A 24291-nucleotide genomic window follows, 5' to 3' on the forward strand; every position below is an offset into this window, starting at 1 on the left:
TCTACAGATTTCATATTAATGAACTTAAAGTTTTAAATATGGCATTCATACCATTACAGGTGCCAGGGTATATTTACAAGGAAACATACAAAGAAAAATCATTACTGGACCAGAAAAAAAAGTTGTCCTGTGCATTGATCTGTTCATGCTCTAAATTTTGTGGGGCTTTTTTTAGCACTGTAGTGAAGTGAGATTAATGAAGATATGTGATCACCCAAGCGACTTCCTATCTATTCACTGTGTAAATTTTTTGCAGTGATTCCTGTGGAAGTCAGAGAGGCAAAAAAAAACTTACCTCAGAAAAAAACCACTTAGACTGAACAATTCTTCACATACTTAAGAATTTATTAATTTTCTTCTCATTATCTTGACCTAATTTACTTATATTGGGCCCGTGACTCTGTAGACCTATCTGAGACTCATTACCAACCACAGGAAAAGAAAATGGAAACATGGAAGTCCAGAATAGAAGACTGACAGCTGTGGAAGATTGTGTTTTGATTCCATCATTAAATAGAAGGAATTCTTTTAAATTTTGGGGGCATTATTTTAAAAGAGGTATTCAGCATTATTTTTTACATGTAGAAAATAGTGATACCTCTTCAAATTTAAGGTCTTCCTTGAACAGTGAGTGATTTTTTGGGTTATTCGTGATTGATTGTAAGTACTTTTCTAAATGTAATATTCAAACCTTTTTTATTTGTTTGGTCTGGCTTACTTATGAGGTTAGCCCCGAGAGGAAAATTAAGACCGCTTTAGTGTGAGGAAACTGGTTTGATGTTAAGCTAAGACAGTAATGATTTTTTATCTTCTTGTTACAGATAAGCTAGTATTACCTTCCTTGTGATTCAGACATTGTCTTGAAAAGCATCTGCACAATTATGGATTTCTATCTGAAGGTGTCAGTAATGTAACATGATAAATCTTTTTTTCTGGTTCCAGTGTGACTTTGTCCTGAAAACGTCTGGGCCACAATTTAACTCTTCACTGTAAGAAGTAGTGTTGATCTCTATTTGGGGTATTTTTTTTTAAGGGGTTGGTCTAGATACATCTCAGGTCTCTATAAATGGTAAATGATGGCAATAAAATTAGTTTTTTGGGTTTATGAAGTTTCCAGAAAAGGAGGGGAAACATTTCCCCTGAGGCCAACATCAGAAATCATTGTTTAGTTTGGATTTTCTCAATAGTTTACAAAAGTGGGTGTAATGTAGTGATGTTATGCTAATCTATATCGTGGACATTTCCTGGAAAATGAAATCATGTGACTTGATTCATCCTTTAAATTCTCTTCCAAGGCTCAGAGACTAACAGTGGGCTGGAAGGAGGCATTTTCCATGTAGAGAGTGTCTTATTCATACAAGCTCACTACCTTCTCTCACCATGGAAGTGTTCCAGCATCAGCTACTCAGTCTTGTTGGGGCTCTGATCTGTTTCTGTAGTCTGATAAAATGCATCAGATTCATGAGAGACTTTTCCATATGTCTGAAGTTCTTTGCCTTAGATTTTCTTTCAGTCAATGGGAGAATGGGCAGGTAAAGGAAATTGCTTCACTTTCTGCTTGTAATTGGGTGGTGGATTGTTACATAACTAATCAGGAATGGTTTTCCTTGTATTTTTTCTACCCTGTTCCTTCAGAATGAAACACAGTTTCTGATACATATGGTTTGCTTGGTTCCTTTTTCTTGTCTCCTAAAGCTTTGGGTTTATGAACTTGAAGATTTTGTGTACTTGAGGAGAATAGAAAACTGGTCAGACTGGTAACAGTTCACACCTTGGTGTGTAGCTCTGAATTCTTTCCTTGTTGCTACTTTTGCTGTTTTCTCTCTGCTGCAAATGCTTTTATTTTAGTGGCATTGCCCAGATCCTCAGTTTTCTGGTCTGTGAAGCTGCTAGTTTATGTCTAGCATATGTGCTCCAATCTTCAAAGCAACTTCTCTTGTTCCTGCTGATGTCATTCCAGTGTGTTCTTTTCCAAATTGCTGACCTATCCTTAATGATACCATTAATGAACTAAATTTACTTCAGTCAAAAATCTTCAAAAGCTGCAAGTTGGCAGTGTTTTCTAAGATAGTATGCATTCTTGTAGAATAACACAGAGTTTAACAAGCATCTGCTTCTTCCTATTGATTATTCATGTGTTTCTTAAGCTCATTAGATGATAAGTATAAAGCAGGGATGAACAGCTCCTGAGTTCCTTGGCTGCCAGTGTTGCTGATGGCAGCTTGTTGTTAAGAAATTACCTGAACAGTAGACTTGTATTTGATTCCTTCTTCCTGCATTAGAATTGATGGGACAAAATATACAAAATTATAAATACATAAAACACATCAATTAAATATATAATTAACTATTAAATATATGTTTAACTACCACATCTTCTAGTGGATTAATAAAATAAATCCATTCCTGTAGAAGACCTGCCTGAATACCACACACTTCTAAGGCAGTACATAGGGCTCATTTTGACTTAAGTGAGGCAAAGACCTCCCTTCTGTGTATGAGATGAGGAACAGCATGTGGAACTTGCTGTGTAGAATCTTTCTTTTCACTTCAGGTTGGAAGACTTGTTTCTTTCAAGGAACCTTTATGCTGTGTTTCTATAAACAAAGTCTTCTGGCCCCAGTAAAATTCATAAGGCTCAGATAATTTGTGTTATCATGTGGCACATGAGATTCTGAAAATCATGAAAATTGAAGTTGGCATGTTGACCGCTCTGGCTGTTCGTCTCTGCATGGTCACGCGTAGGATGGCCTTGGGACAGCCCGTGCTTCAAAGGACAAGTCTGGACTCTTCAGATTTTCAGTTTTCGAATTGTTTATTATTTCTTACCTACAAGATTTTCTTTCAGCCCAACAGAGGTCTGACTAGCAAGGCAGCCAAGGGCACTCTGCCCTCTGGCTGGGCGGTCGTCTATTTTTATACTAAAGACTACATACATGATATTTACCTTTATTTCCCAATACCTTTCATTCATATTAGCGAGTGCACCTTCACCAAGGACCAATCCCAAAGTGCCAACATCGCCACAGAAAATGGATGACAAGAAGAGGAAAGAAGAAGGACAAGACACGCCCTGATTCCTCCATCTTGTTTCCATAACCCCCCTCTACCAAAATCCCAAAATCTATATTTTCACCCTGTAAATACTTCATTCTTACACCATTCATTCCCAAGTGACTCTCTTGTCCTCAAACAGGTGGCACATCCCTTGCAGGGTGAAAGTCCAACCACCAGGCGCTTCTGGCAACGTTCCAGGATTTCTGAGCCCCCCAAGGGTTGTCTCGGTAACTCTGGACATCCGGAGTGACATGCTGAGTTGCCACAGCATGTGGAAGCTTGTTTCTCAACAGACTCTTCACTTTTCATCTACAGATCTGTTAGGAAACTTAAACCGCTCCTTCATTGGGATCTCATTTCCCTGTGAAATCAGAGAAATCAGAGAATAAATGTTCTTCTGTTGGCAACACCTAACCATTCAAAACCACTTTGCTTTCTGTATCTCTGTCGACACAAAAGTCCTTAATCCACATTTTTTTTATATTGACTAGTTTTTCATTTGCTCTAAAACTTACCAGGTTTACCTTGGAACTGCTTTGGTTATTTCTTCTCTATTTCTAAGGTGTTAAGAATTTTTATTTTTATAGTTCCTCTTTTTATTTATATGCATAGTGTTTAAAGTTCAGGGTACTTTACAAATGCCAGGATTTGTTTATTTTCATAGTAAGACTAAATCCAAAAGTAAACAGAATAGTACAGCTCTGAAGAAAGAGCATTTTATAGGTGGCGGCAAGTTTGATGTGATCTTTCCTTACAGACAGAAGTCTTGTGTGAGAAATTGTTGTATCAGTTTCAGGTGGTCTTTATCTCCTACCATACTGCCACCAGCATATAAATTCAAAGCTTGCAAAACAGAACTTGTGAAAATACATACATGGAAGAAAATTCTGCCAGCTCTTCAGCAATTGACTTGTTGCTTATGGACATCACTGAAAATGAGAGTAATAGCTATCTCCTGCACCACATGGACTACCCTGGGGAGAGATTTGCTTTAATGACAAAAAGTGCTGAATGAACTAAGAGATGCATTGGTCACAAGGAAAAATATTAGGAGACTGGTTCTATTCTTCAGTTGAGACATTTAGGTTGTATAATTCAGGAAATGCAGATGATGAAGATTGAACAATTCAGAAATTCAGAGATCCAAATGTAATCTGTATCATTTTTGCTTTCTCCAGTCGTCACAGGAGCAGGAGATGGGATTGGAAAAGCATATTCCTTCGGGTAAAATAGATTGCCTACCTTTTGTTTTACCTTAACAAAATGACAATTGCTATCCCTCCATCAGTGTCTTCAAATTAGTAAAATTATTCTAGAATTCAAAGTTACTGTGACAAACATGGAGGACCATCCTAATCTTTCTCTCATGCAGAACCAGAATAGCTTTAATCAGATTCTGAAAGGAAACCAGTGGTGCATTTCAGAGGAAGGTCATTTGCGGCTCAGTGGTCTCATCAAACCAGGGAACTAAAATGGGTGATTCAAAAGAGGGCCTATTTTCTGTCCAGAGAAGGAGATCTCCTAAATTGTCCCTTTTCTCCCAGTTTCACAGCTAATCTGCAATGAGCTGGTCCAGTATTAACACACAAAATGTTATTTTGTAGCCTTTACACTTGCAAACACATACTGAAAGTTTTATCTGAAATAACCAATAAGGGAGAAACTTGTATAAATTAATATAAACTACAAGTTATGGAAAGTATAAGTAATCCAAATGGTTTAATTTAGAATCAGGAGCTCTAGGAGGCTGCAGGAGGAAGAGGGTCTTTGTGCTGTCCCTGTAGCTGCTGCTGTGCAGAGTCACTGCAGCAGTACTTTGCATTATCCCATGATGGTCAGCGCTGAGGGCAGGCTGGCCTTGTATTGCGTTGTACCAGCCCTGCTATTATTGATTGTGACTGAGCAGTATATTTTCTCCTTGGTGTCTTCTTTCTAAAGTGCCTCCCTTTCTAGAAGCTAAACAGCAATGAATCAAGAGTTGCTGTCTTCAGGGTTGAGGTGACTGGGTGGCAAAGAACATCCTGTAACATCCAAGAGCTTAGATGCAATGCCTTCTGCTCATAGATTATAAAATGTATTCACAGGAAAAGAAAAAAATTGAATTGATTTAGAAGGTTTCTGCACTAGTATTTTCATTATGCATTGTTTAAACACCTAGACTGCCATTATGACTGCCATTGTTGAGAATGGCCATACAATAACTACTTTTGAAAGAGCATTGAATGTAGAACACTCTACATTCAAATAGACAAATACCAGGTATTAGAGACAAATACCAGGTATTAGAGTTTAACGTTTGGCATAGTTGTGAAAAAAACCCATGTGAGAGAAGGAAAAATGCTATTTCCTGTCTACTCACTAAGTTGCAGTATTAATTAGTAAATGGGATGGGTCTGATGAATATATAGGTCAAGGGGAATGAGATGGGATCAATACAGGGGGAGCAGGTATTTTTATCATGTCTCTGGGTGAAGTCCTCTGTTTATGAAGCGGAACTAATTTTCTGTGTGATATTTTATCCATGCGAAGGCTGCAAGAACCTGTAAATGTCTAGATTGGAGCTTGTCATTGTTCTGCTTTGTCTGGGCTGTATGGGTTATGCAAGAATAAATCCCATTAAATGGCCAGCTATAACATGTGAATGGCTGCATTATGCCATAAGAAAAAGTAAACCCACTGCTGTCCTTCTTTTAAACTTGGCTAGAGCTGGATAGATTCTGTGGAACATTTAGTTCATTATTTTTGGCATTTGTGGGATGACTGAAAGTCATCTTTCTCCATGCTGAGATGTACCATCCTCTCCAGGTGGTCCCTTTGATTGAAGCTGCGCTCAGCTACTGCTCTGTGGGATAGATCCCAAGCTCACACAACACGAACTCATAGTTTGGCGCATCATCTTGCTGGCTGAAGTAGAAGCACACACTTGTGTGTGGCTTGTAGATAAATAAATCTGATCCTGCTGTTTTAATATTTGTATGTCTTCAGAGGCTCTGGCTCAGCACTGCTGTCTTGCTGCTCTGATGTCAGGATGCAAAATTTTCTGATATTCTTCTGGTGTAGGTTCCTCTGGCATTATGTGCTGATGTGAAGGCAAGCCTTGTGTGATGGACACAGTCTTATAGAGTTTGAGTTCTGATATCAAGTGATTAATTTCTTTCTGATGCCCTCAGCTCAGGCATGGGACACAACTAATTTAAGGACTCCACACTTTGTAGCATATGCTACAAGATTCTTAGGAGAGCTGGTTTTGTGTTTTGGAAGGCTGGTGAAATGAGGTTTCCTGTGTTTAGTTTTATGTAGAGATCCCAGTGAGTGGTTCATTGGATAAAACTCAGCAGGCAGAGGTCCAGAGACAGATTACAGTATCTACAGGTTTCATACTCCTATTTCCAGGGTTTATGCCTAGATACAGGACTCCACAAAGTCTCTTAAGCTCAAAAGCTGCCTGGGGCTGTATGAAGAACCTGGCAGCCGTGAGGTCTCAGAACACTACATTGTTGATGCCAGGACACAGACCTTTTGTTTCACAAGCTTGTTTGAGAGGCACATGTGGAACTCAATTTATCCTCTTCTGAATGATTATCCAGGCTTCCCTGAAGGCTCTACATGTATTTTGAGTAGATCAGTTGTTTTGAATGACTGACCTTCTTGAAGATGAAGACCCTGACCTTTTAACAGATTGCTGTGATGTCAGAGTACTGGAATTTTGGATCTAGTTTGCTGTATGTACTTGAAAAGCCAGGCTTCTGTTACAATTGGTCCATGAGTTCTTGGGCTGGTAGGGTTTAAACTCACCAGACTTCCAAGAAGAAAGAAAAGTAAGTCATCTGTGAGTCTGCTGCTAGTCTGTCACATCTCTACTCAAGGACTAGCATTTCAGGTACTGATGTAGTATTGTTTGTTCTGATTTTGTGGTGTAGTAACTACAGATGTGCTTTACCACCTGTTACTGACATAACACCTCAGACATACTGGGTTTATAGACAAGGCCATGGCATACTCTGAGATTTATGGCTTGGCCTCTTCACCCTTCTCATGTGATGTCAGGGCATAAGCAGGGTGTGTTTTGGCTCATGTGGTCACCATTCTTGCTACTGTTAATAGTTCATTATTCTCATATAAGTTAGGCCAGTGCTTGTGTTCAATCAGTGTTTCAGCAGACCATTTTGAGACAGACCACATTCATTTAAAATTAATATATTTCCTAATTTAACAGCTCCTTAAATCTTAAATATTTGTTTCTTGTCCTGAAATTCTGGGTAGTATAACCAGCAGTATAATATCTGTTAAATATGATCTTAATTTTCCTGTCCTGGTTGCAAAGTATTCTATTTTCTCCACTTGATCTTGGATTTATTCCTGGAAATACTGCTATTGTCCTTGCATTGCACAGATCATGCAGAGCTAGCAGGAAAATTGCTAGATCATCCTGCTCTGTCATTTCAGAGCATTCTGGTCTGCTGGAACAAAACCAGGGTTGAAATATTTGAATCAGAATGAATGCCTTTTTGATTTGTAGGGACCCTACAGTTCTGAATCCCAGTTAAAGAAAGACAAAAGGTGAAACATGGATCATATCAGTACAGTCCTAGGGAAGAGTCTCTTCTCTAGGAAGTTGAAGATTACTGTAGGCAGCTACAGATTCCACAAAGCATTAATAAGGATTTCAAATTATTACATCTAATAACCCATGTAGAATATAAGGAATTTCTCAAGGTAAATGTAGCAGTCACGTGCAGAAGCAGTCATGGTTTGAATTTAAACCTATCTCACCTTTCACAAAGCTTTATTGTTTAAAAAATCAATTCAGATTGAGCTGTAAACACATGCTAGAAAATGCAGAGGGATGTAATACTTGTTTAATGTAGGTTTGAACTTTCAATCATGCATTTTTGAGATACCAGTGTGCTTGAATTTTCTTTATCATTAGCCCTATTTCTAAATGCTTAGTTGTCATGATTCTTTGTGGCAGATGTTGTTAATAATGTTCTTACATTTAGGCAGACTGAGTCTCAGAAGCATTTTAGTCCTTTGCCACTGGGAGTCAGGATTTCCTAACATATGCAGCCTCCCATTACACACTGGCTGGGAGCCAGTGCTAATTCTTTACTGAGAAGGGAAACACCATTCTTTAACGTCAAAGCCTTTGTATATTAGGAAAATTCTTTGTGCTAAAGACATCAACACTAAAAGTTACCATCATTTGAAATATTAAGCCAGGTTTAACCTTTCCTGCATATGGCCAGGGAATTCTAAGCAAAATTGGTTTGTTTGCTCGAGGGTCTGTTTGTATCTCATGGTAATTACAATGTTCTACAAAACCTGTTTCTGGAAAGGATACACATTTTCTATGTGGATGAGGAAGCAAAAGAGACTAGTCAGAGACTAATCAAAAGAGACAAGAGACTTCCTTTGCCTTGACTTCTGGTTAGCCTGGTGCACAGCAACAAGAGAGGTTCCTCTCACCTGATAGGTAACACTTTCATAAGGTTGCTCTAAATATGTGTTTTTAGGTGAAATACAATGCAACCTTAGCAGTAAGAATAATTTTATAGGTAGGTTTTCGGAGGGGGTTTTTTTATCAAATGGCATACAGTGAAAAATGTATGATACTGAGAAACCCAGTGAAGCAGAACTTTTTTTATTTTGTGTATTACATGCCTGGCAATTTGTCTTGGGTCTGAAGATGCAAAAGTCTAAACAATCCCTGTGCAAACACCCCCAAATGACAGAAAGGAGCAACTGGAAGGACCCTGGAAACAGAGACCATATCTCTGACTGAAAATGCCTTGAGTCAAATTCCTTACAGACAATGGAAAATCTACCAATGTGTAGGCAATTATAGTTCTCTACTTGAGAGCTTCAAGTGGAGTACTTAAAGCAGACTTCTGAAAACCCAAAGCACCCCAGTCTGTGCAGGTGCCCTTGGAGCCCTGATCAATTATGTTAGAGGATCTACGCAATACAGAATTGTGAGAAAGGCTGAAAATGCAAATGGTTGTGGCTGATGCCTTTAGCAGGGCAATATCCCCTTGTACTCTTGATGGAGAAAATTTTTGAGCCAAGGTCCTTATTTCTTAACATTCTCTGCATTGCCTCATGAGAACCCAACAGGACAAACTGTTTCCTCAAATAGTTTAAGAAGAAAGTGTTGCAGTGAGTCAGCTATAGAAATGAATAGACCTTCAGTGGGTGGTCTTTGGCAGCCATTTCTTCTTCTAAGCAAATCAGAAAGTTCTTTCAGATGATACAAACTTTATGTTTTGTGATGGCTAATTTAGCTCTTTTTCTCCTTTCTTTCGCAGGCATTTTTCTAGTTTTAGTTTTATCTTTCTTTATAAACTCAGCTCAGCTGACAATTGTTAATAGCTTCATTTCAAAAAATGGGGCCATGGCCCTTTCTCTGACTTTGCCTAAAAATCTGATGGGAATGGGGGGCCTTAGAAAATCAGGAGAAAACCATTCTATGTTTGTTCTGCACATGGTTACATGAAACTGACCATAAATGGATCGTTACATTAAATAGTGTTTGCAGCTATAGAATTCCAGCTATTGCAAACGTCTTTGTGGATGTACATTTTTGTGACTCTATTTTGACTGTTTATGTCTATAATTCACCTTTTTTTCCTTTGATTTTTTAATATTTAGTTGTTTTAAATTTGCATCTAATTAAAAAATAAGAAAAAACCAGTTAAAATTTATCCATCAAACCTGCATCAGATCTAATTTATATTCAGTGAAAATTATTAAAGTCCAAATCTTTTCTAGCTGTTGGGCCTTCAATTCAATAGGCTTAATGTACTTCCTCAGGAAAAAAAATGATGATGGAAGGTGATGCTACAAAATGACTGGAAAGCCAGCAGCATTACTAGACTCCGAAATAGAAATAGAAATAGAAATAAAACTAAAACTAAAACTAAAACTAAAACTAAAACTAAAACTAAAACTAAAACTAAAACTAAAACTAAAACTAAAACTAAAACTAAAACTAAAACTAAAACTGTGTTTCTTGGAAATTCCATGTGATTTTCACTCCCTGTAGACTTTCATTTATTTGAATTTGGCTCAAATTATTTTTATTTTTTCATATTATTGGGATTTGATTGTTGTCCAGTATATTTTTTTTGTAAAGGTCCAAAATTACACAGTGAAGGAAATATTCTGGAAGTCTCTAGAAGACTAATTATTTTTTGGCCCGATTTTAACTTCTATTGTTTGTCCATTAGGCAAGTGACAGGTGAATGAAAACAATTTCAAAATTCATTATTACTGTTTTTGCAAAACTGTAAAAAATTGAAAGATCCTTGTTGTCTTACTATTTCTTAACAATTTTATATTCCTCTCTTGTACCTGGCAAGAGGTGAATTAACTATAGTGATGATAAGGAGAACTTTTGAAAAAATGAATTTGGTAAGCATTTGTCTCAAAATTATCCTCCCATTTACTAGTTCCCTGGCTTTACAGGGAACTGCAAATCTTTTCCCTTGTTATCTAGCACAGCAGGCTGCTGGATATTGCTACAACTGTACCTCCAGGTATTTCTCCAAAACTAAGAACATCTTTATATTACTCTGTCCCTTGAGTTCTTCTAGACATGGATCACTCTAAAATATATGCTTACTTTCAAAGAGTGTAATGGGCTAAAAAAAAGTGAATGTGTGTTCTTTACTGCCTTTAACTGCCCTCAAAAATCTGTAAATACAGATAAATAGGTTACCTTTAAAGTAGTTCTTGGAACAGAGCAGAGGAGGACTAAAAACAAAATCAAAGTACCAGGTTTGTTTTTTGGTTGGTTGGTGGGTTGGTTGGTTGGTTTTTTAAGGCTTTCAAATTACATTTGGCTCTTGATGAAACAGTTAAATAGAGTGCCTTTAGAATTAATGTTCCCTTTCTTTTCTTCAAAGGAAATTAACCATTAATCCTGGTGAATGTCTTGTATAAATACTTTAAGATTGACAGTTAGAATTTATTTAGGAGTCAAATGAGTTTTTATCCTCCATTAACTTTACAGATTGCTAGAATGAAAATCATTCTTTCCACTGTCTCTTTTTCTATACATGGTTTCTATCCAGCAGACTCCTTGATTTACATGTTTAAAAGTATGTGTCAACCCAAGACTATATCTATACAAGTTGGAAAGACTTTCCCTTAAGAAGGCTTAGCAGCTGAGTCCAGCAGAGTATCATCAGGTCCAGGGAAGTTAACTAAGAGAGCAGCACATCTGTCTGGGATGTGGCAGACTTGTGTGAAAAAGTCTGCAGATTTTCAACCTGCAGCTACCAAAATCAAGGAATGGACCCAGAAATTTTCTATCCAACGTGCCTCTCTCTCTTTTTTTTTAGTGACAGCTCCAAGCTTCACTGACAGCAGCAGTGTTATCCATGTAATCCAAGGTGTGGGGAGATGTGTTGTGTGACCCCAGAAGTCAGGCTACACTGATGAGATTTAGACAGTGTTCCACCTGGTTGTGGTCATAGCCTTTCCCGCAACTTGCTGAAATAGGTGACAAATCCCAGTGAAGTGTTTCAATTGTTTTCAGCAGGTTTTAGCTGAAGTCCAGAGTGAGTCATTTGTTATTTATTGTGTCAGGTTGGAAATTAGTATCTTAATAACAGATAGATGGCATGAACAAAAGGAAAGAGAGAAAAATACAGTGACTTGCTCCATTTTCAAACAGACTGTATTATTTGCCTAATTGTACTGCCACATCTGTTTGGATACTGAGTGCTATAAATTAAAGGAGTCTAAACTGTGGGTAATTACAGACATCTCAATGTTTGGCTTTCCAAGTTCTGTGGGCCACAGGTGTGCCTGAGAACAGCACTCAGAGCTGGAGCCGGCAGAAATCCACAGTAAGAAAAACATTTCTCCAAAGACACACCGGAATTGAAAACTGGATTTCCATTCATTCAGACTGGAAAGCTCTTTTAAAATTAGATAAAAAATACCAAAGTAGGTGTTACAGAGGGCAGACAGAATCACTAGCACAGGTATACTGCTCATTTAACACATTCAGTACTGTGGCTGTGAAACATTGATCAAGCCACAATACCAGGGGATGAGAAATTATGGAATGCTACTAATTGCAGTCCTGTTTCATTTCTTCTGCTTACATTTCCAGAGCAAGCTGTACAGGCAGAGCTAGGTCCTGTTTGCAAAATACTCCCTTAGGATCCATTTATATGTTAAGGATTTGTACCATACTGTTGTTAAAGCCAAATAAACAAACAAACAAACAAAAAAATCCACTTCTGCAAGATACAAAATTCCTCAGCACAAGTGTGGTTGGGGTTTGTAGGGTTTGATTTTATTTTTTTATTTGTTCTGATTGGTTGTTTTGGGGTTGGTTTGTGAGGGTTTTTTGTTGGTGGTTTTTTGTTTGTTTGTTTTTTTGGTTTTGTAGTAGAAACAAGTATTTTTTAAATGAAAAATAAGGTATGTCATCCTCAGATACAATAAAAATACAGCTGTAGCACTTTAGATTAGCAGAGAACACAGTTAATGAATTTGGATTTGGTGATGCAGGAAACTACACAGAAATTATGTCGGCTACTATAGAATTAAGTAGTGAATAAAAAAGGAACCCACACAGCCCAGGACAAAATATACCTTACTCCCACAAAGACCTGTGAAGATGCTAATTCATTCAGCTGTCCTCCCTCCTATAGGCTGAGTTTCCTATCTTCTCTGCTGTGTCCTCTGCCTCTTGTCCTGCCTGCTCCAAGAAATAAGCAGGTAACATAGTGAGTTCACTGACTAGCATAAAACAACTCATCTCACAAGCCTTTCTGCATCCTAAAAGGACATTGAAAACTGTCTGTTGTGTCTTGCTGGTCCCTTAAGGTAAACTCCTCAATTTACTCTTCTATCTGTAAATTTCCACTGAATATGAACACTGCCTAAGATTTAGTGCTTCTCTCTTTATATTCAAATGTTGCTGTAGTACTTCAAGAAGGCCTTTCAAGATCAGTTCTTGGGCATTCATTTTGCTACATTGATTTTCAGAACATTTTTGTAACTTTCTAAACTATCTAAATAGGAGGGGAGTGATTCTGGAATGCTGTATATCCTAAACAACTTCATACTTCATTCTGATTTATTATCTTTTCGGTAAATTTCAAAAAGCAGCACGTTATCCTATCTGACAGCAGATTCCCAAGTGGTCTAAGGCCAGAAGAAGTTAGATGTAAAAGTCTAAGAAATACATCTTATAACACATTGAACTAACCAAGTTGATTCCACTTTTAATTTTCCTTAAATTAGTTTTTACTCCATGATTCAAAATAAAATAGAATAAAAAATTTTAAAGAAGAAAAAAGACAACAAACTGTCTTGGTGTTTGAAAAGCTAGGCTTTTTACTCTAGGACACTTAGGACTTTTAAACAGAGATGTAATGGCTTGAATCTTCAAAGACTATCATAAATCTGTCATAGGGAGGGAGAGACATAAGAAATGTTGGAAATTGTTTTTTGGCTCTCTCCTTTGCAGAATTGCTATAATTTTCTGAAGAGCTATCCCTGGGTAATTCATTTGTCAGCATGAGAGTTTTATTGTTTTTTAATATATTGGTTTATTCTTATAAGAGATGGAGGAAAGCCATCTGGAGTACTTGTTTGTTGGCTGACAGTGCTGGTTGCAGCCATACAGTTCTGTACAGACAAGGAGTTGCAGAGAAAGTCCAAATGGCTTGTTTGATCCTCATTTTTATGTTGCTCTAGTTTTGGCTGCCCTTCTGATTGCCCACGAGAAGGATGGCCACAACATCACTATACTTTTTAAGACCATCTCATTTTGTTTATAGAGCTCTTCAAACAGAAGGTCACTGTAGGTGTCTGCTCCAGCTGTTGCTCTGTTCTTTCCCACTCACTGCATTTACACTCACAATGTCCTTTTATTTATAGTTTCACCATTCGCCCAGCCTGGGACCATGACGGGGTCATTTGCCACTAGAGTTGCTTTTATAGGTTGAAGGTTCAAAGGATGTTTTGTCCCTTTCATACACAGAACTGCAGCTTAGAAAGAGGGCAAGAAAAAGGGCAGTCCTTCCTCCTTTCTTCTGTCATGGAGACAGATGTCCTCTAAAACTGCACACAAGATGCAGCACAGATTTCAGATCTGCAGTCAGTGTGCTTGCTGTTTCCTTAGACTTCATTACTTGAGTAGTGTAAGGTGTTCAAAACTTGCAGTTTGCGAAGAGCTTTGAGGGGCAAAGAGGAACAACTGGAAGGGAGCAAGTTTATCTCATCCTCCACTCAAACAGAGGTTCTGATTTGTTGCAAATTGATCTGCTGGACCCAAAGCCAGCTTTCTGCATCCTTGCTCTCCCACAGGAGCTGGCACAGGGCCTCTTCTTAGTGAATAAGCACCAATGGATGAAACAAAATTTCTGGGTAATAATTCAGCAAGTCTGATTCCGATTCAAGGCAATGCTCTCTGTCTTCTGTATGATAAAATCAGAATACAGGCCAGCAAGAGACATTTTGCCAAAAGCCATGCACAATTTTTGCCATGAGTATGCACCTGAATTCCTGCCACTTGCAGAGAGCCTGCAATCTGATACTCTATTGACATTTTCAAGCTTTGCCTGTCACTTTTTCAGCAAACTTCATCTGGATTTCAGGTTGCCCATAAAACTTGAAAGCGGGTTTAGTCGCAAAAATTTACAATGTGAACATCTTGTTAGAGGAGACCTTATTGAGCCCTTTTAAAGGAGAGTCTTGCCTTTAAAAATGAGTAAATAAGAGTTTCTACTTCTTTTCCTCATGAAACTACATTGAAAATATGAACAGCAATAAACCAACTCCTGAAAAAAATGGCAATGTACAGCTGGGCTCCCCTCCTGCATAGAAATGACATTGGAAAAATCACACACATTTCCCTTTCCCTTCTAATTGACCTTGTAAAATTTAAGCTATAGCCTCCCTAAAATGCCTTTCAGTGCTGCAAAATCCCAAGAAAGGTTCAGACTATGAGAGGGCAAATGTTAAAATAGGCAAGGAATTTTTCAAAAATAATACAAAAAGTGCTGCATCCCATCCATCCTTGTTTACCCCTCCTCTTGTGTAAAAAGATAAGTTCCACTTGTTAAAATGCTTATCTTCTCCATCAAAATTATTTCAAACTGTTCTGCAAATCTGTGCTTGTGTAGGGGATCTGGCATCCACATTCATTTGTTTAATGTATGCTGACAGTGTTCATCTATAAATATTATGATAACAAGGGGAAGAAGTCCTGTGTGTCTTATTTCTGAATTTGTTTTGCTTTACCTTACTGAAGGACTAAAGGTCTTCTTACAAGACCTAATGTTATTTAGGTCATGTAAGAAAAATTCCATTGATTGAATCCTTCCTATATTTGCCAGGCCATTTTCCTGAAAACAGCTGGGTAGAGTGGGAGTGTTATGCTTGTGTTGTATTATTTCTTAGAGTAAGAATGTTGAAAAAATTGCTTGATGTATGATGCACATTACTTAGCAAGACATCTGGTTGTTTCTCTCATTAATTATTACTGCTCCCCCTCTTTCTCTGTAGATGCAAACTGAGGTTTTCTTGGCTGGTTGGTCTTTGGTTTTGGGTTTTTCTTTAGTTACAGAGCTGGCCACAGATCAAAAGGTGAAGGTTATACAAGCTGATTTCCCTAAAAATTCAGTATACAAGAACATTGAAAAAGATCTGAAGGACTTGGATACTGCTGTTCTGGGTCAGTCATTAAGGTCTGTTAATTGACAAGTATTTTATGACTGTGGTGTATTTAACAGACCATTGTATAAATGATGTGTTGTAACAACTTGTTAGCCAATGCTTAAAATAAAATATACATAATGAGTCTGTGGCTCATTATCTGGTATGACTCATGAAGCAACAGTGAAAAGATGGGATTTTGGATGGTTTTTTTTGTATTTTAAAGAACGTCATCCTTTTAATAGTGAAAGAAATGAAACAACAGCAGCAATACACAAACAGCTTTAGCAACGGTCTGTTTTTCTGTTCCCTCAGTATCAGTGACCTCAGTGAAAACAAAACTTAATGCTAAACAGTGTTTCTCCTCACATGTAGCTCACAATCTTGTGAGTCTTGAAGAGAAGCACTTTGTTTAATTAGATGAACTATGCACTTTGTCTAGATTTGATTCTTAACATTGTATTTTCCCTGACTAGTTAGCAATGTTGGAATGCTTCACAATCCTATTCCATGCCATTTCCTTAATGGACCAAACATAGAAGAATTAGGATTATTCTGTAGATTTCATCTTCAAATGTAACAATGAGGAATGGTAATTCATTGAACAAGGCACAGATTTTGCCCCTGCTACAAGCAAGTGTTAACTGTTCAGTTGGGTTGGAAACGAGCTGGGCCTGAAAAAGCATATTTTGATTTGGGTTTAATGCTTGGAAGAGCTTGAAAGAGAAGAAGAATGGTAGTTTTCAACTAAATTGCAGGAAGCATCCAGTGATAGAGGGGAGAGTGCAGCTGGCCTTGTTGGAACAGGGATTAGCAGACCCCCTGACTCCCTGCTGGCTTGTAGTGTAATGGGGTCCAGTCCATTCACAGCCACAGCTGAAAATATTGGGTTCTTGTTAGTGTTATTAAAACTTAGCTTCTTTGAGACATATTGCTTAGGTATGTGGAAACAAACAAACAAACAAATAAAAAAAAAAAAGAAAATAAAGAAAAAAGAGAGAAAAAAGAAACCTCATTTAAGTGCTGTTTATTTTGTGGAGGAATTAATTTACAGTGGTTGAATTGAGTGACAGGATTAAGGATGTGATCAAGTACTCCATTGCCTTATTATTATTTGCCTCTATATCACTTGCAATGAAAAGGCCAGAATTTCTAAGTGTGTATCTTCCTAGCACCTCTCTCAGGATTCATTCAGTTTTTGTGTCATCTTCTCTTCCAAATCAGAGAATCTCAGGCAGGCTGCTTCTGTCAAACTCTCATTTTAGGATGAGTTTACTGTTTTGTTGCTTCCTGCTGGACCTTGTCAACTGCAATATTATTTCTGTTCCAGGTAGATATGTGACAACTTCCTATCTGTTCTGGGGCTGTAATGTAATTCATTAAAAAGTGCATTACTAGCTTTTCTATGTATTATAATTTAATTCGTCAGCAGACAGTGATTTTCAGCAGGACTGTCAGTGTTAATTTAAGGAACCCACCTGTTTCTATTACCTGTGAAATATTTTGATCAGAACTGACTGGAAAATTCTTAACACAATTTCTCAGTTGAAACACATCCTTGCACTACAGCTGAAACACTTAAAACATTTCACAAATCATTTTTGTTTTGGTATGCAGGGAGATTTCCATCAGAATTAAAATTTTCAAGACAGGTAAATCTGCAGTTTGAATTTTAGCACCGTACATTTTTTTTGGTCACAATTCTCTTTTGCCAACATATTTTTGTATCAATGCAGGACAGAAACTCCAGAATCTGTCTCCTAATTCTGTATTGTTACCCCTTAGTGCTAATTTTGGTCAGCTCCTTCCCCTCCAAGAACATTTAGTATTTCATGCTTTTCAACTCTGATTAAGATTTGTATTGCTCTGCTGTTTGCAAGCAGCATGTTAACATGAACATGAGCAGAAGATCTCAACCTTGACTTTCATGCCTTTCATGTCTTTCTAAAAATGACATGAAAATTAACAGCAGATGTTTGTCCCTCTCTGGCTTTCAAAATTTACATCCCAAATTTGTACTGCTGCTTAATGACTTAAGATAATAAATCATGTAATACCAGTCAGTGGAAGCAAATTCTGTAAGTAGCTTTGTGACATTTCTGCTCACAGGATATAGGATCTATTCTATTTCTGTATCAAAAGAACAGAAATATCTGCAATATCTGAATGCTATATATATATGCCATTCTGTACCCTCTTGATCTGGATACAGGAGGTTTTTCTTTTTGTCATTTCCCACGTTACCTATATTTCAGAATCAACCTCTTTTGTTTTTGCAGTGCTTGGGCATTGCTTACCCCACTGCTGCAACCACATCCTTTTCAGTGTTCCACGAATATTCACTTTTCTCCAAATTACAGAGAAGAAAGTATTCTCCTAACCAGCATTCCTCATGGTTAGGTTCAAATAATCTTTAAATCTTTTTGGATTTCCTTTCCCCTCCCTGTCTGGATTCCTGCTAGATCCCGTTCACCATTTCTTGCAGTGTAATGCCTGAGGTCCAGGTATCCTGGCTCCCACAGATGTCAGTGGGATTTTCAGCACTGCAAAAGAAAGACCTTTTCCCGTGTTTATTTGGAAATTCCTCTTCATCCAAGCTGATGCAACTGACTGTGTTTTCAGCCTTGTCAACCCCACACTGCTCCTACTATCCTCTTGAGAACAATAACACCACTGAAAAAAAATATCAGGAAATAACAAGTATTCAATTAAACTGTGCCCCTAATTTGCACTACTTTTCACTACTGCCCTTTTCAAGTTAGGTCACACTGCTGTCCTGACACAATTCATAGTGTTAGTATGACTTCTTCCTGGTACTTGGGCTTCCTATCAATAATACCCTTCAAAAGCACGAAGAAAAGCTGATTTCTTATCTGAAAAATGAATCTAATTTCACTTTAAAAATCAGATTCATGGTTAAGTCTATTGCTAAAATAAGAATGAAAAAATAATAAAATAATTAGCACTAAAAAAGATCATAAAGCTCTTTCTGGTTGCAGGAAAATAATTATATATTTTCCTGATTTTCTGCAATTTCTGATCCAGCTAGAGGCAGAAGTGAAAATGCAAAAAGAACATGGAGTTGACTTTCTCCTTGCAGTTATGATTCCATGTTGAAGAATTATGAAATTCAGAAACTGTTGAAAAGCTTTCGATAAACCTAAGACTCTCTCACTGCTTAGAAGGATAACCTTTGGAGTTTTTCAACAACTCAGATGATTTTCAGGCCACAAGCATTTCTAAAATATTTTCCAAAATGTGGAATGTGCCATATTTTAGCTATTTGAGCTGTATATATATGGCTTGATCAAGTGAAAAAACTTGTTATTAAAATAAAATCAGTTCAAAAATGCTGTCAGGAAGATGAGGAATTGAAAGAATTCTTAAAATACTTGTCATATAGTTGACAAAAATTGTTTTGAAACAGATGCAAGCAAGGTGTTTTTTCTATAACTTTTAACTGTGTTAAGGTTCTACCTTCAATGCCTTTAGTGGTAGTTAGGATTTTTCATTAACTTCTGAACTTCACAGTCTATCAATCTTCTACTTCTGTTATTGCTCTATGATTATATGTATAGGAACTCCCACAAATTGTCAGTCAATTGTAGAACAGAGCAGAAAACAAAATATGTATCTGTCCCCAGTTAAAAATGTGTGGCAGAAATAGAATAGGATGTGATGGGCCTAACAAAGCAAGAAACAGTATTTGAATATATTATCTATTCTTCTAAGAGTGGTAGTTTGGCTTGGAATAATGCTTTTCAAGCTCTGGAAATACCCATATTACTAATCAGAGACATTAATTCAGCTGCGCAATTAAGGATCTCTGTCCTCTTTTTGTACTATGTGTATTTTAGACATGGGGTCCTTAAACTAGAAGTTTGGCTTTTTAGGTGGATTTTCTAGAAAATATTGTTAAATACTGCATTTTAGAGGCCAGTACATGCTTTTAGTTTTGGCAAAAAAAAATTATTTCTTATTGTTTAATTTTCATTTTGTTTTGTTTTGTTTTGTTTTTCCTTGTTGTTGCTAAATGCATTGGGTTTCAGTGATGTGTACAGGGAGTTGTGAATGGGGAAGCTAAACCAACAGATCCATGGAGCAGGAAAAAGAATGTGCTGGCTAAAGAGCAAAGGGGATCTGCCAATTATTTAGGAGAATAAAAATTTTCCTCTGATGACAGACTTTTTTGTCTGTACAATTGCATGTACAATGTCCCCATGGTTCTGATTGCAGCAGGCATTCAATTTTCACTTATGACATTACTCCTGTCTGGTTTAGACCAAACTAAACTGTAAAAAGGGGGTCTTTTGAAGGCACATTTGACAGTATAATAGGAGACCTATGCCTTCTGGGGAAAAAATTGTTTTCTGCTCATGCAGAAATAAACTACTATACTTTTACTATAATCCTGTAAAGTGTAAACAGAATGTAACTGTTTAAATTAAATTTCAGTCAGAAAGTTCTAATTCTGAATCTGTCCTCTGGTCTGAGTACTTTCCCTTGTCCATTATATACAACGTACTCAGCTACTAAGGTAAATCTTTCACATTGCTTTATGAGGAAATCCCCATTAAGTGTTTATCAAAGCATTGTATCAGTATAACAAATGGTCAGACTATAAATAGCATTGCTCCATTGAAATAATGAAGTAATGTAAATTAGCAATACCTGACAACCAAAAATGAGTGAAACACTGTAAATGAAGTCAGCTCAGGGTATGTCTGATCCTTGGAATGATTTTGCCTTTGATTAAATAGTATTATACCTGTGCTCACAATTTGTCTTCATTCTGGAAAGTTATGAATTTTACTAGGCTCATTTATGTAGTTTATTTAAAATTTTAGATGCACAAAAGTGCTAGGTTTTGCTTATGGAACCAAGAATAAAATTTCTGGTAGGTGACTGGTGAGTTGCCTAACTTCATAGATTTCACCCAATATTTTGCTCTGAATTTGAATCCATGAACTCACAAAAGTGAGGAATGAATGATTTTGAGTAAAACTCCAAAAGTAACTTGATCAGCTCAGGTTTCCTTCAAATGAAAAATTCTAATGATATTTCCTTAAATGTAGCTAAAGTTTAGATTGGCAAAAAAAAAAAAAAAAAGAAAAAGAGCTATTCTTCGTAAGAATATATAGTTTTGTATTTCCTTTTTCTCCTTTTATATAAATCCCTCATTGCTCAAAATTTGAACTTCATTAAAACCAGACAATTTTAGTTCCTTAAAAATGTTTACTTAACATTATTTCCAAATGATATAGTACATTAGTAGGGTTATGTTGTCTACTTGTCTTTTTACATTCTCAGGTATCTTTTGACTTTGATGTTTCTTTTGTTTTGGCTTGGTGTTTGTTTTTGTTAGTTCATTTGTAATATTTTTTTAGTCCTCTGGAGGGAAATTATTTTGCTTGTCAACATTATATCATGCAATATCATGACAGTGTTGACATTACAGTTTTAACACTATCAAATGATGGGTTTGGAAAACAGTCTTTTTTTTTTTCTTTACTTTTATATTTTTCATTACAGAGGAGCAATTCAACCTCATCAGGTGTCTGACTATTTCTCAAAGATCTAACTCCTAAAATCTCTCTTGAAAGAATCTCCACATTTGCACAAAATTAGTATGTGCATACTCTTCATGGTGTGCCGAAAAACTTAAATAAATCTAAAAGATTGAAGCTAAAACTTTCCTTCAAATTCAGAAATACTTTGAAACATTTATCTGTAGGTTATGCTACTAGCTAAATACTGAAGGCACGAGTTTCATTTTGCTCCACTTTTCATTGCAAAAGAAACAACAAGTGCAAGTGTCCGACTGGCACAGTAGGGATCATCCAGAGCACAGAGCCACATGAAACAATAGCTAGAATAAGTGGGGACTCTACTTTTTCATTAAAGTGCCAAAGCTTCCAGTGCAGTCTGCAGTAACACTTGTTGCATGTCCAGCTCAGGACAGTGCCAGGTTCCATCTTTCCTGGTGCAGAGAAAGAGTCAGCCTCGCCCAGGTGTACCAGCAGAAACTGTATCTTGAAAACTTCATTTCTGTGCTTCCCACCAATGCCCTGGGCCTTAGATTGTACAATGCTAGGCCATTTGTGCCAAGGACATGTTCACACTTATTTCTGAGGATAGTGAAAGCACTGAGCTTCCTATGCTAATGTTTTGTTTTGTTTGGTTTGGTTATATTCTGTCTAGGCTTTTATAAGCACTTCTACAACCACTGCAAGCAGAGTATAAGGCAAAGGGAAATATCATACAGGTGTTGCTGCATCTTGCCATATTAGCCTTCATTTTAGCAAATTCTTCAAGAATGTTTGAGATGTCTAAATCTGTGTTGTGTAGCTGTCCTCAGTGAACTGCTGGGTGACTCTACAATATTTTTGTCTCCCTCTATATGCAGCTTGTTTCCTTATTTCACCATAGTACTATCACTGATTCCATATAGTGCCCTAATCCATTGCAAACATCAGTTAGAATATGTCAGATGCTATGGGATTCTGCAGAGTGCCTTATGTAAGTATTAGATGGCATTACACTGTTGTTATATTTTTTTATTTTTATTTTAGATACTGATTCCTTATGGTGTTTCTGCTCCAATGTACCAAAACCCTTGTGTTGTTACAAAGACAGCAGAAGAATTTCTTAGTGAATCACTGGAGTATATCACCATTGGAGATGAGATTTTTGGATGTTTCACCCATGAAATTTTGATTGAATTTGGGTGTGTGTAAATGTCTTCCAAAGACTCCAGCCAAGTCTGTCTGGGCTCAGCCTGCTCTTTTCACTTTTTTGTAGACCTTGGATATTAAATGAGAAAGAGACAATCGGTTGTTAGAGCTAATATGGCACCAGTAAAATATGAAGAGAGGAATACACAAGTAAAACGTAGTGGTTACAGCACAGTATGGTTTTCTCTGCTCATGAGCCTTGAGTGAGCTTAGTTTCATGTCTGGTTAGTCTTTGTCCTCCCTCCAGCTGCCTGTTTTCATGACCTTGCTAAGGAATTTTCCAAGACCTCTACTCCTTCAGAAAAATTGGCCAGCAATTTCAAAAGTTTTTAGTGGGGGAGAGGAAGGACATAAAACCTGAATGTACTATCACAAAGACATCATTTCCTTGGATACCATGCTAACAAAATAGAGTAAATATTTATACACAGCAGCTGTTAATGATGAGCATTAAATGAAATTGTAAGAAAGGCGACAGATTTGCTGAAAGCACAGGAATTAACATTTTCCTCCAAGAGAAATGTGGTTACTGAAAGCCTGAAGTAAAAGCTTTTGTGGGCCTTATATAGGCTCTAAGAAATCTATATTACCATTTTAACATAATCTTAAAGGTCACCAATAATTATACTTATTAATAAAATGATAATTTGCTTTATTTCCATCTTGTTCACAGTGTATTGTCGTGCTTTCAGTGAGTGTTTTGTGTCTTTGGTTTCTTTGGAAATTTGCAAGAACATAAAAAGAAATCTCAGAATGTAAAGTACACGCTGGGCTTTGGGAAGCCTGCAATGATAAAAAAAATTCTTTCTTTCCAGAGCCTGTGAGCAGCTTTGCAATATCCAATATGGCATGTAAGAGGCAGCAACAGGGAAAAGGATGCACAGTAATTCTACACTGCTGAATTAATCCAGAGGACAAGTGTTTTGACTGGATGGCTGTCAAATCAAACTGGGTGCTATTAAAAGTTATTTCAAGGACAATGCAATCACCAGGCATAGTCATTGTGGGATTATAAAAGGAAAGTCCTGCCTAATTAATTTGATACCCATCTAGAATAGGGTTACTTGCCTAGTGGATGAAAGGAATGTGGTGGTTAAGGCTTTTCTTGAATTTAGTAATATTTAGTATGATTTTGGTAAGATTTTTGATGCTGTCTCTCAAAGTGTTCTTCTGGACAAGCTGTTTTGATGATCAGGTTCACAGTGGATGGAAAACCAGCTGAATGTCAGAACCTCAGGGGTTTTAGTTTGTGGGGCTACATCTGCCCGGTGAGCAATCACCAGTGGTATTCCTCAGGAATTCACTGTAAGACCAGTTCTGGTCAACAACTTTATCCGTGATCTGGATGCAGGACTTGAATGCATCCAGACTTGAATGCATTAGCAAGTGTGCCAATCATACCAAACTGAGAGGTGCTGCTGACTCTCTCAAGGCACAAGAGCTTTGCAGAGGGATCTGAAATAGATTGGAGCACTGGGTAATTATCAGTGGCATGAAATTAAACAAGAACAAATCCAGATTCTGCCCCTGGCATGCAGTAAGGCTGGGCACGAGTATAAGCTGGGAGAGGAGTGTGTGTGGAGCAGCCTGCCAAAGGGCTCTGGGGGTGCTGGTGGGCAGCAGCTCAGGGTGAGCCAGCAGTGTGTGCCCGGGCAGCCAGGAGGGCAAACCCCATCCCGGGGGGCAGCAGACACAGCATCACCAGCTGGGATTGGGATCATCCTGCTGGATTCAGCCCCGGTGCCCTCACCCTGAGTCCTGTGTGCAGGGCTGGGCCCCACGCTCTGAGAAGGGTGGGAAGGAGGTCCTGGAATGGTCC

General features: G+C 37.5%; 2 protein-coding genes across 5 annotated transcripts in view; both read left to right on the forward strand.

Moving 5' to 3' along the window:
- The window catches only part of SLC35D2 (solute carrier family 35 member D2), a 60612-nt gene that overhangs the window by 23856 nt on the left and 12465 nt on the right, over positions 1-24291 (forward strand). The gene's annotated exons all lie outside the window — the stretch shown is intronic.
- HSD17B3 (hydroxysteroid 17-beta dehydrogenase 3) lies at positions 1381-22515 on the forward strand. The gene is given in 12 exon segments (XM_058043716.1): positions 1381-1466; positions 1468-1532; positions 4236-4280; positions 10406-10477; positions 15644-15757; positions 16215-16281; positions 17034-17076; positions 19142-19176; positions 20194-20275; positions 21271-21292; positions 21951-22003; positions 22311-22515. Coding segments are annotated over 12 exon segments (849 nt in total). The 3' UTR covers positions 22476-22515.

Source organism: Melospiza georgiana, chromosome Z (assembly GCF_028018845.1).
Source record: "Melospiza georgiana isolate bMelGeo1 chromosome Z, bMelGeo1.pri, whole genome shotgun sequence".
NCBI classification, from domain to species: Eukaryota; Metazoa; Chordata; class Aves; order Passeriformes; family Passerellidae; genus Melospiza; species Melospiza georgiana.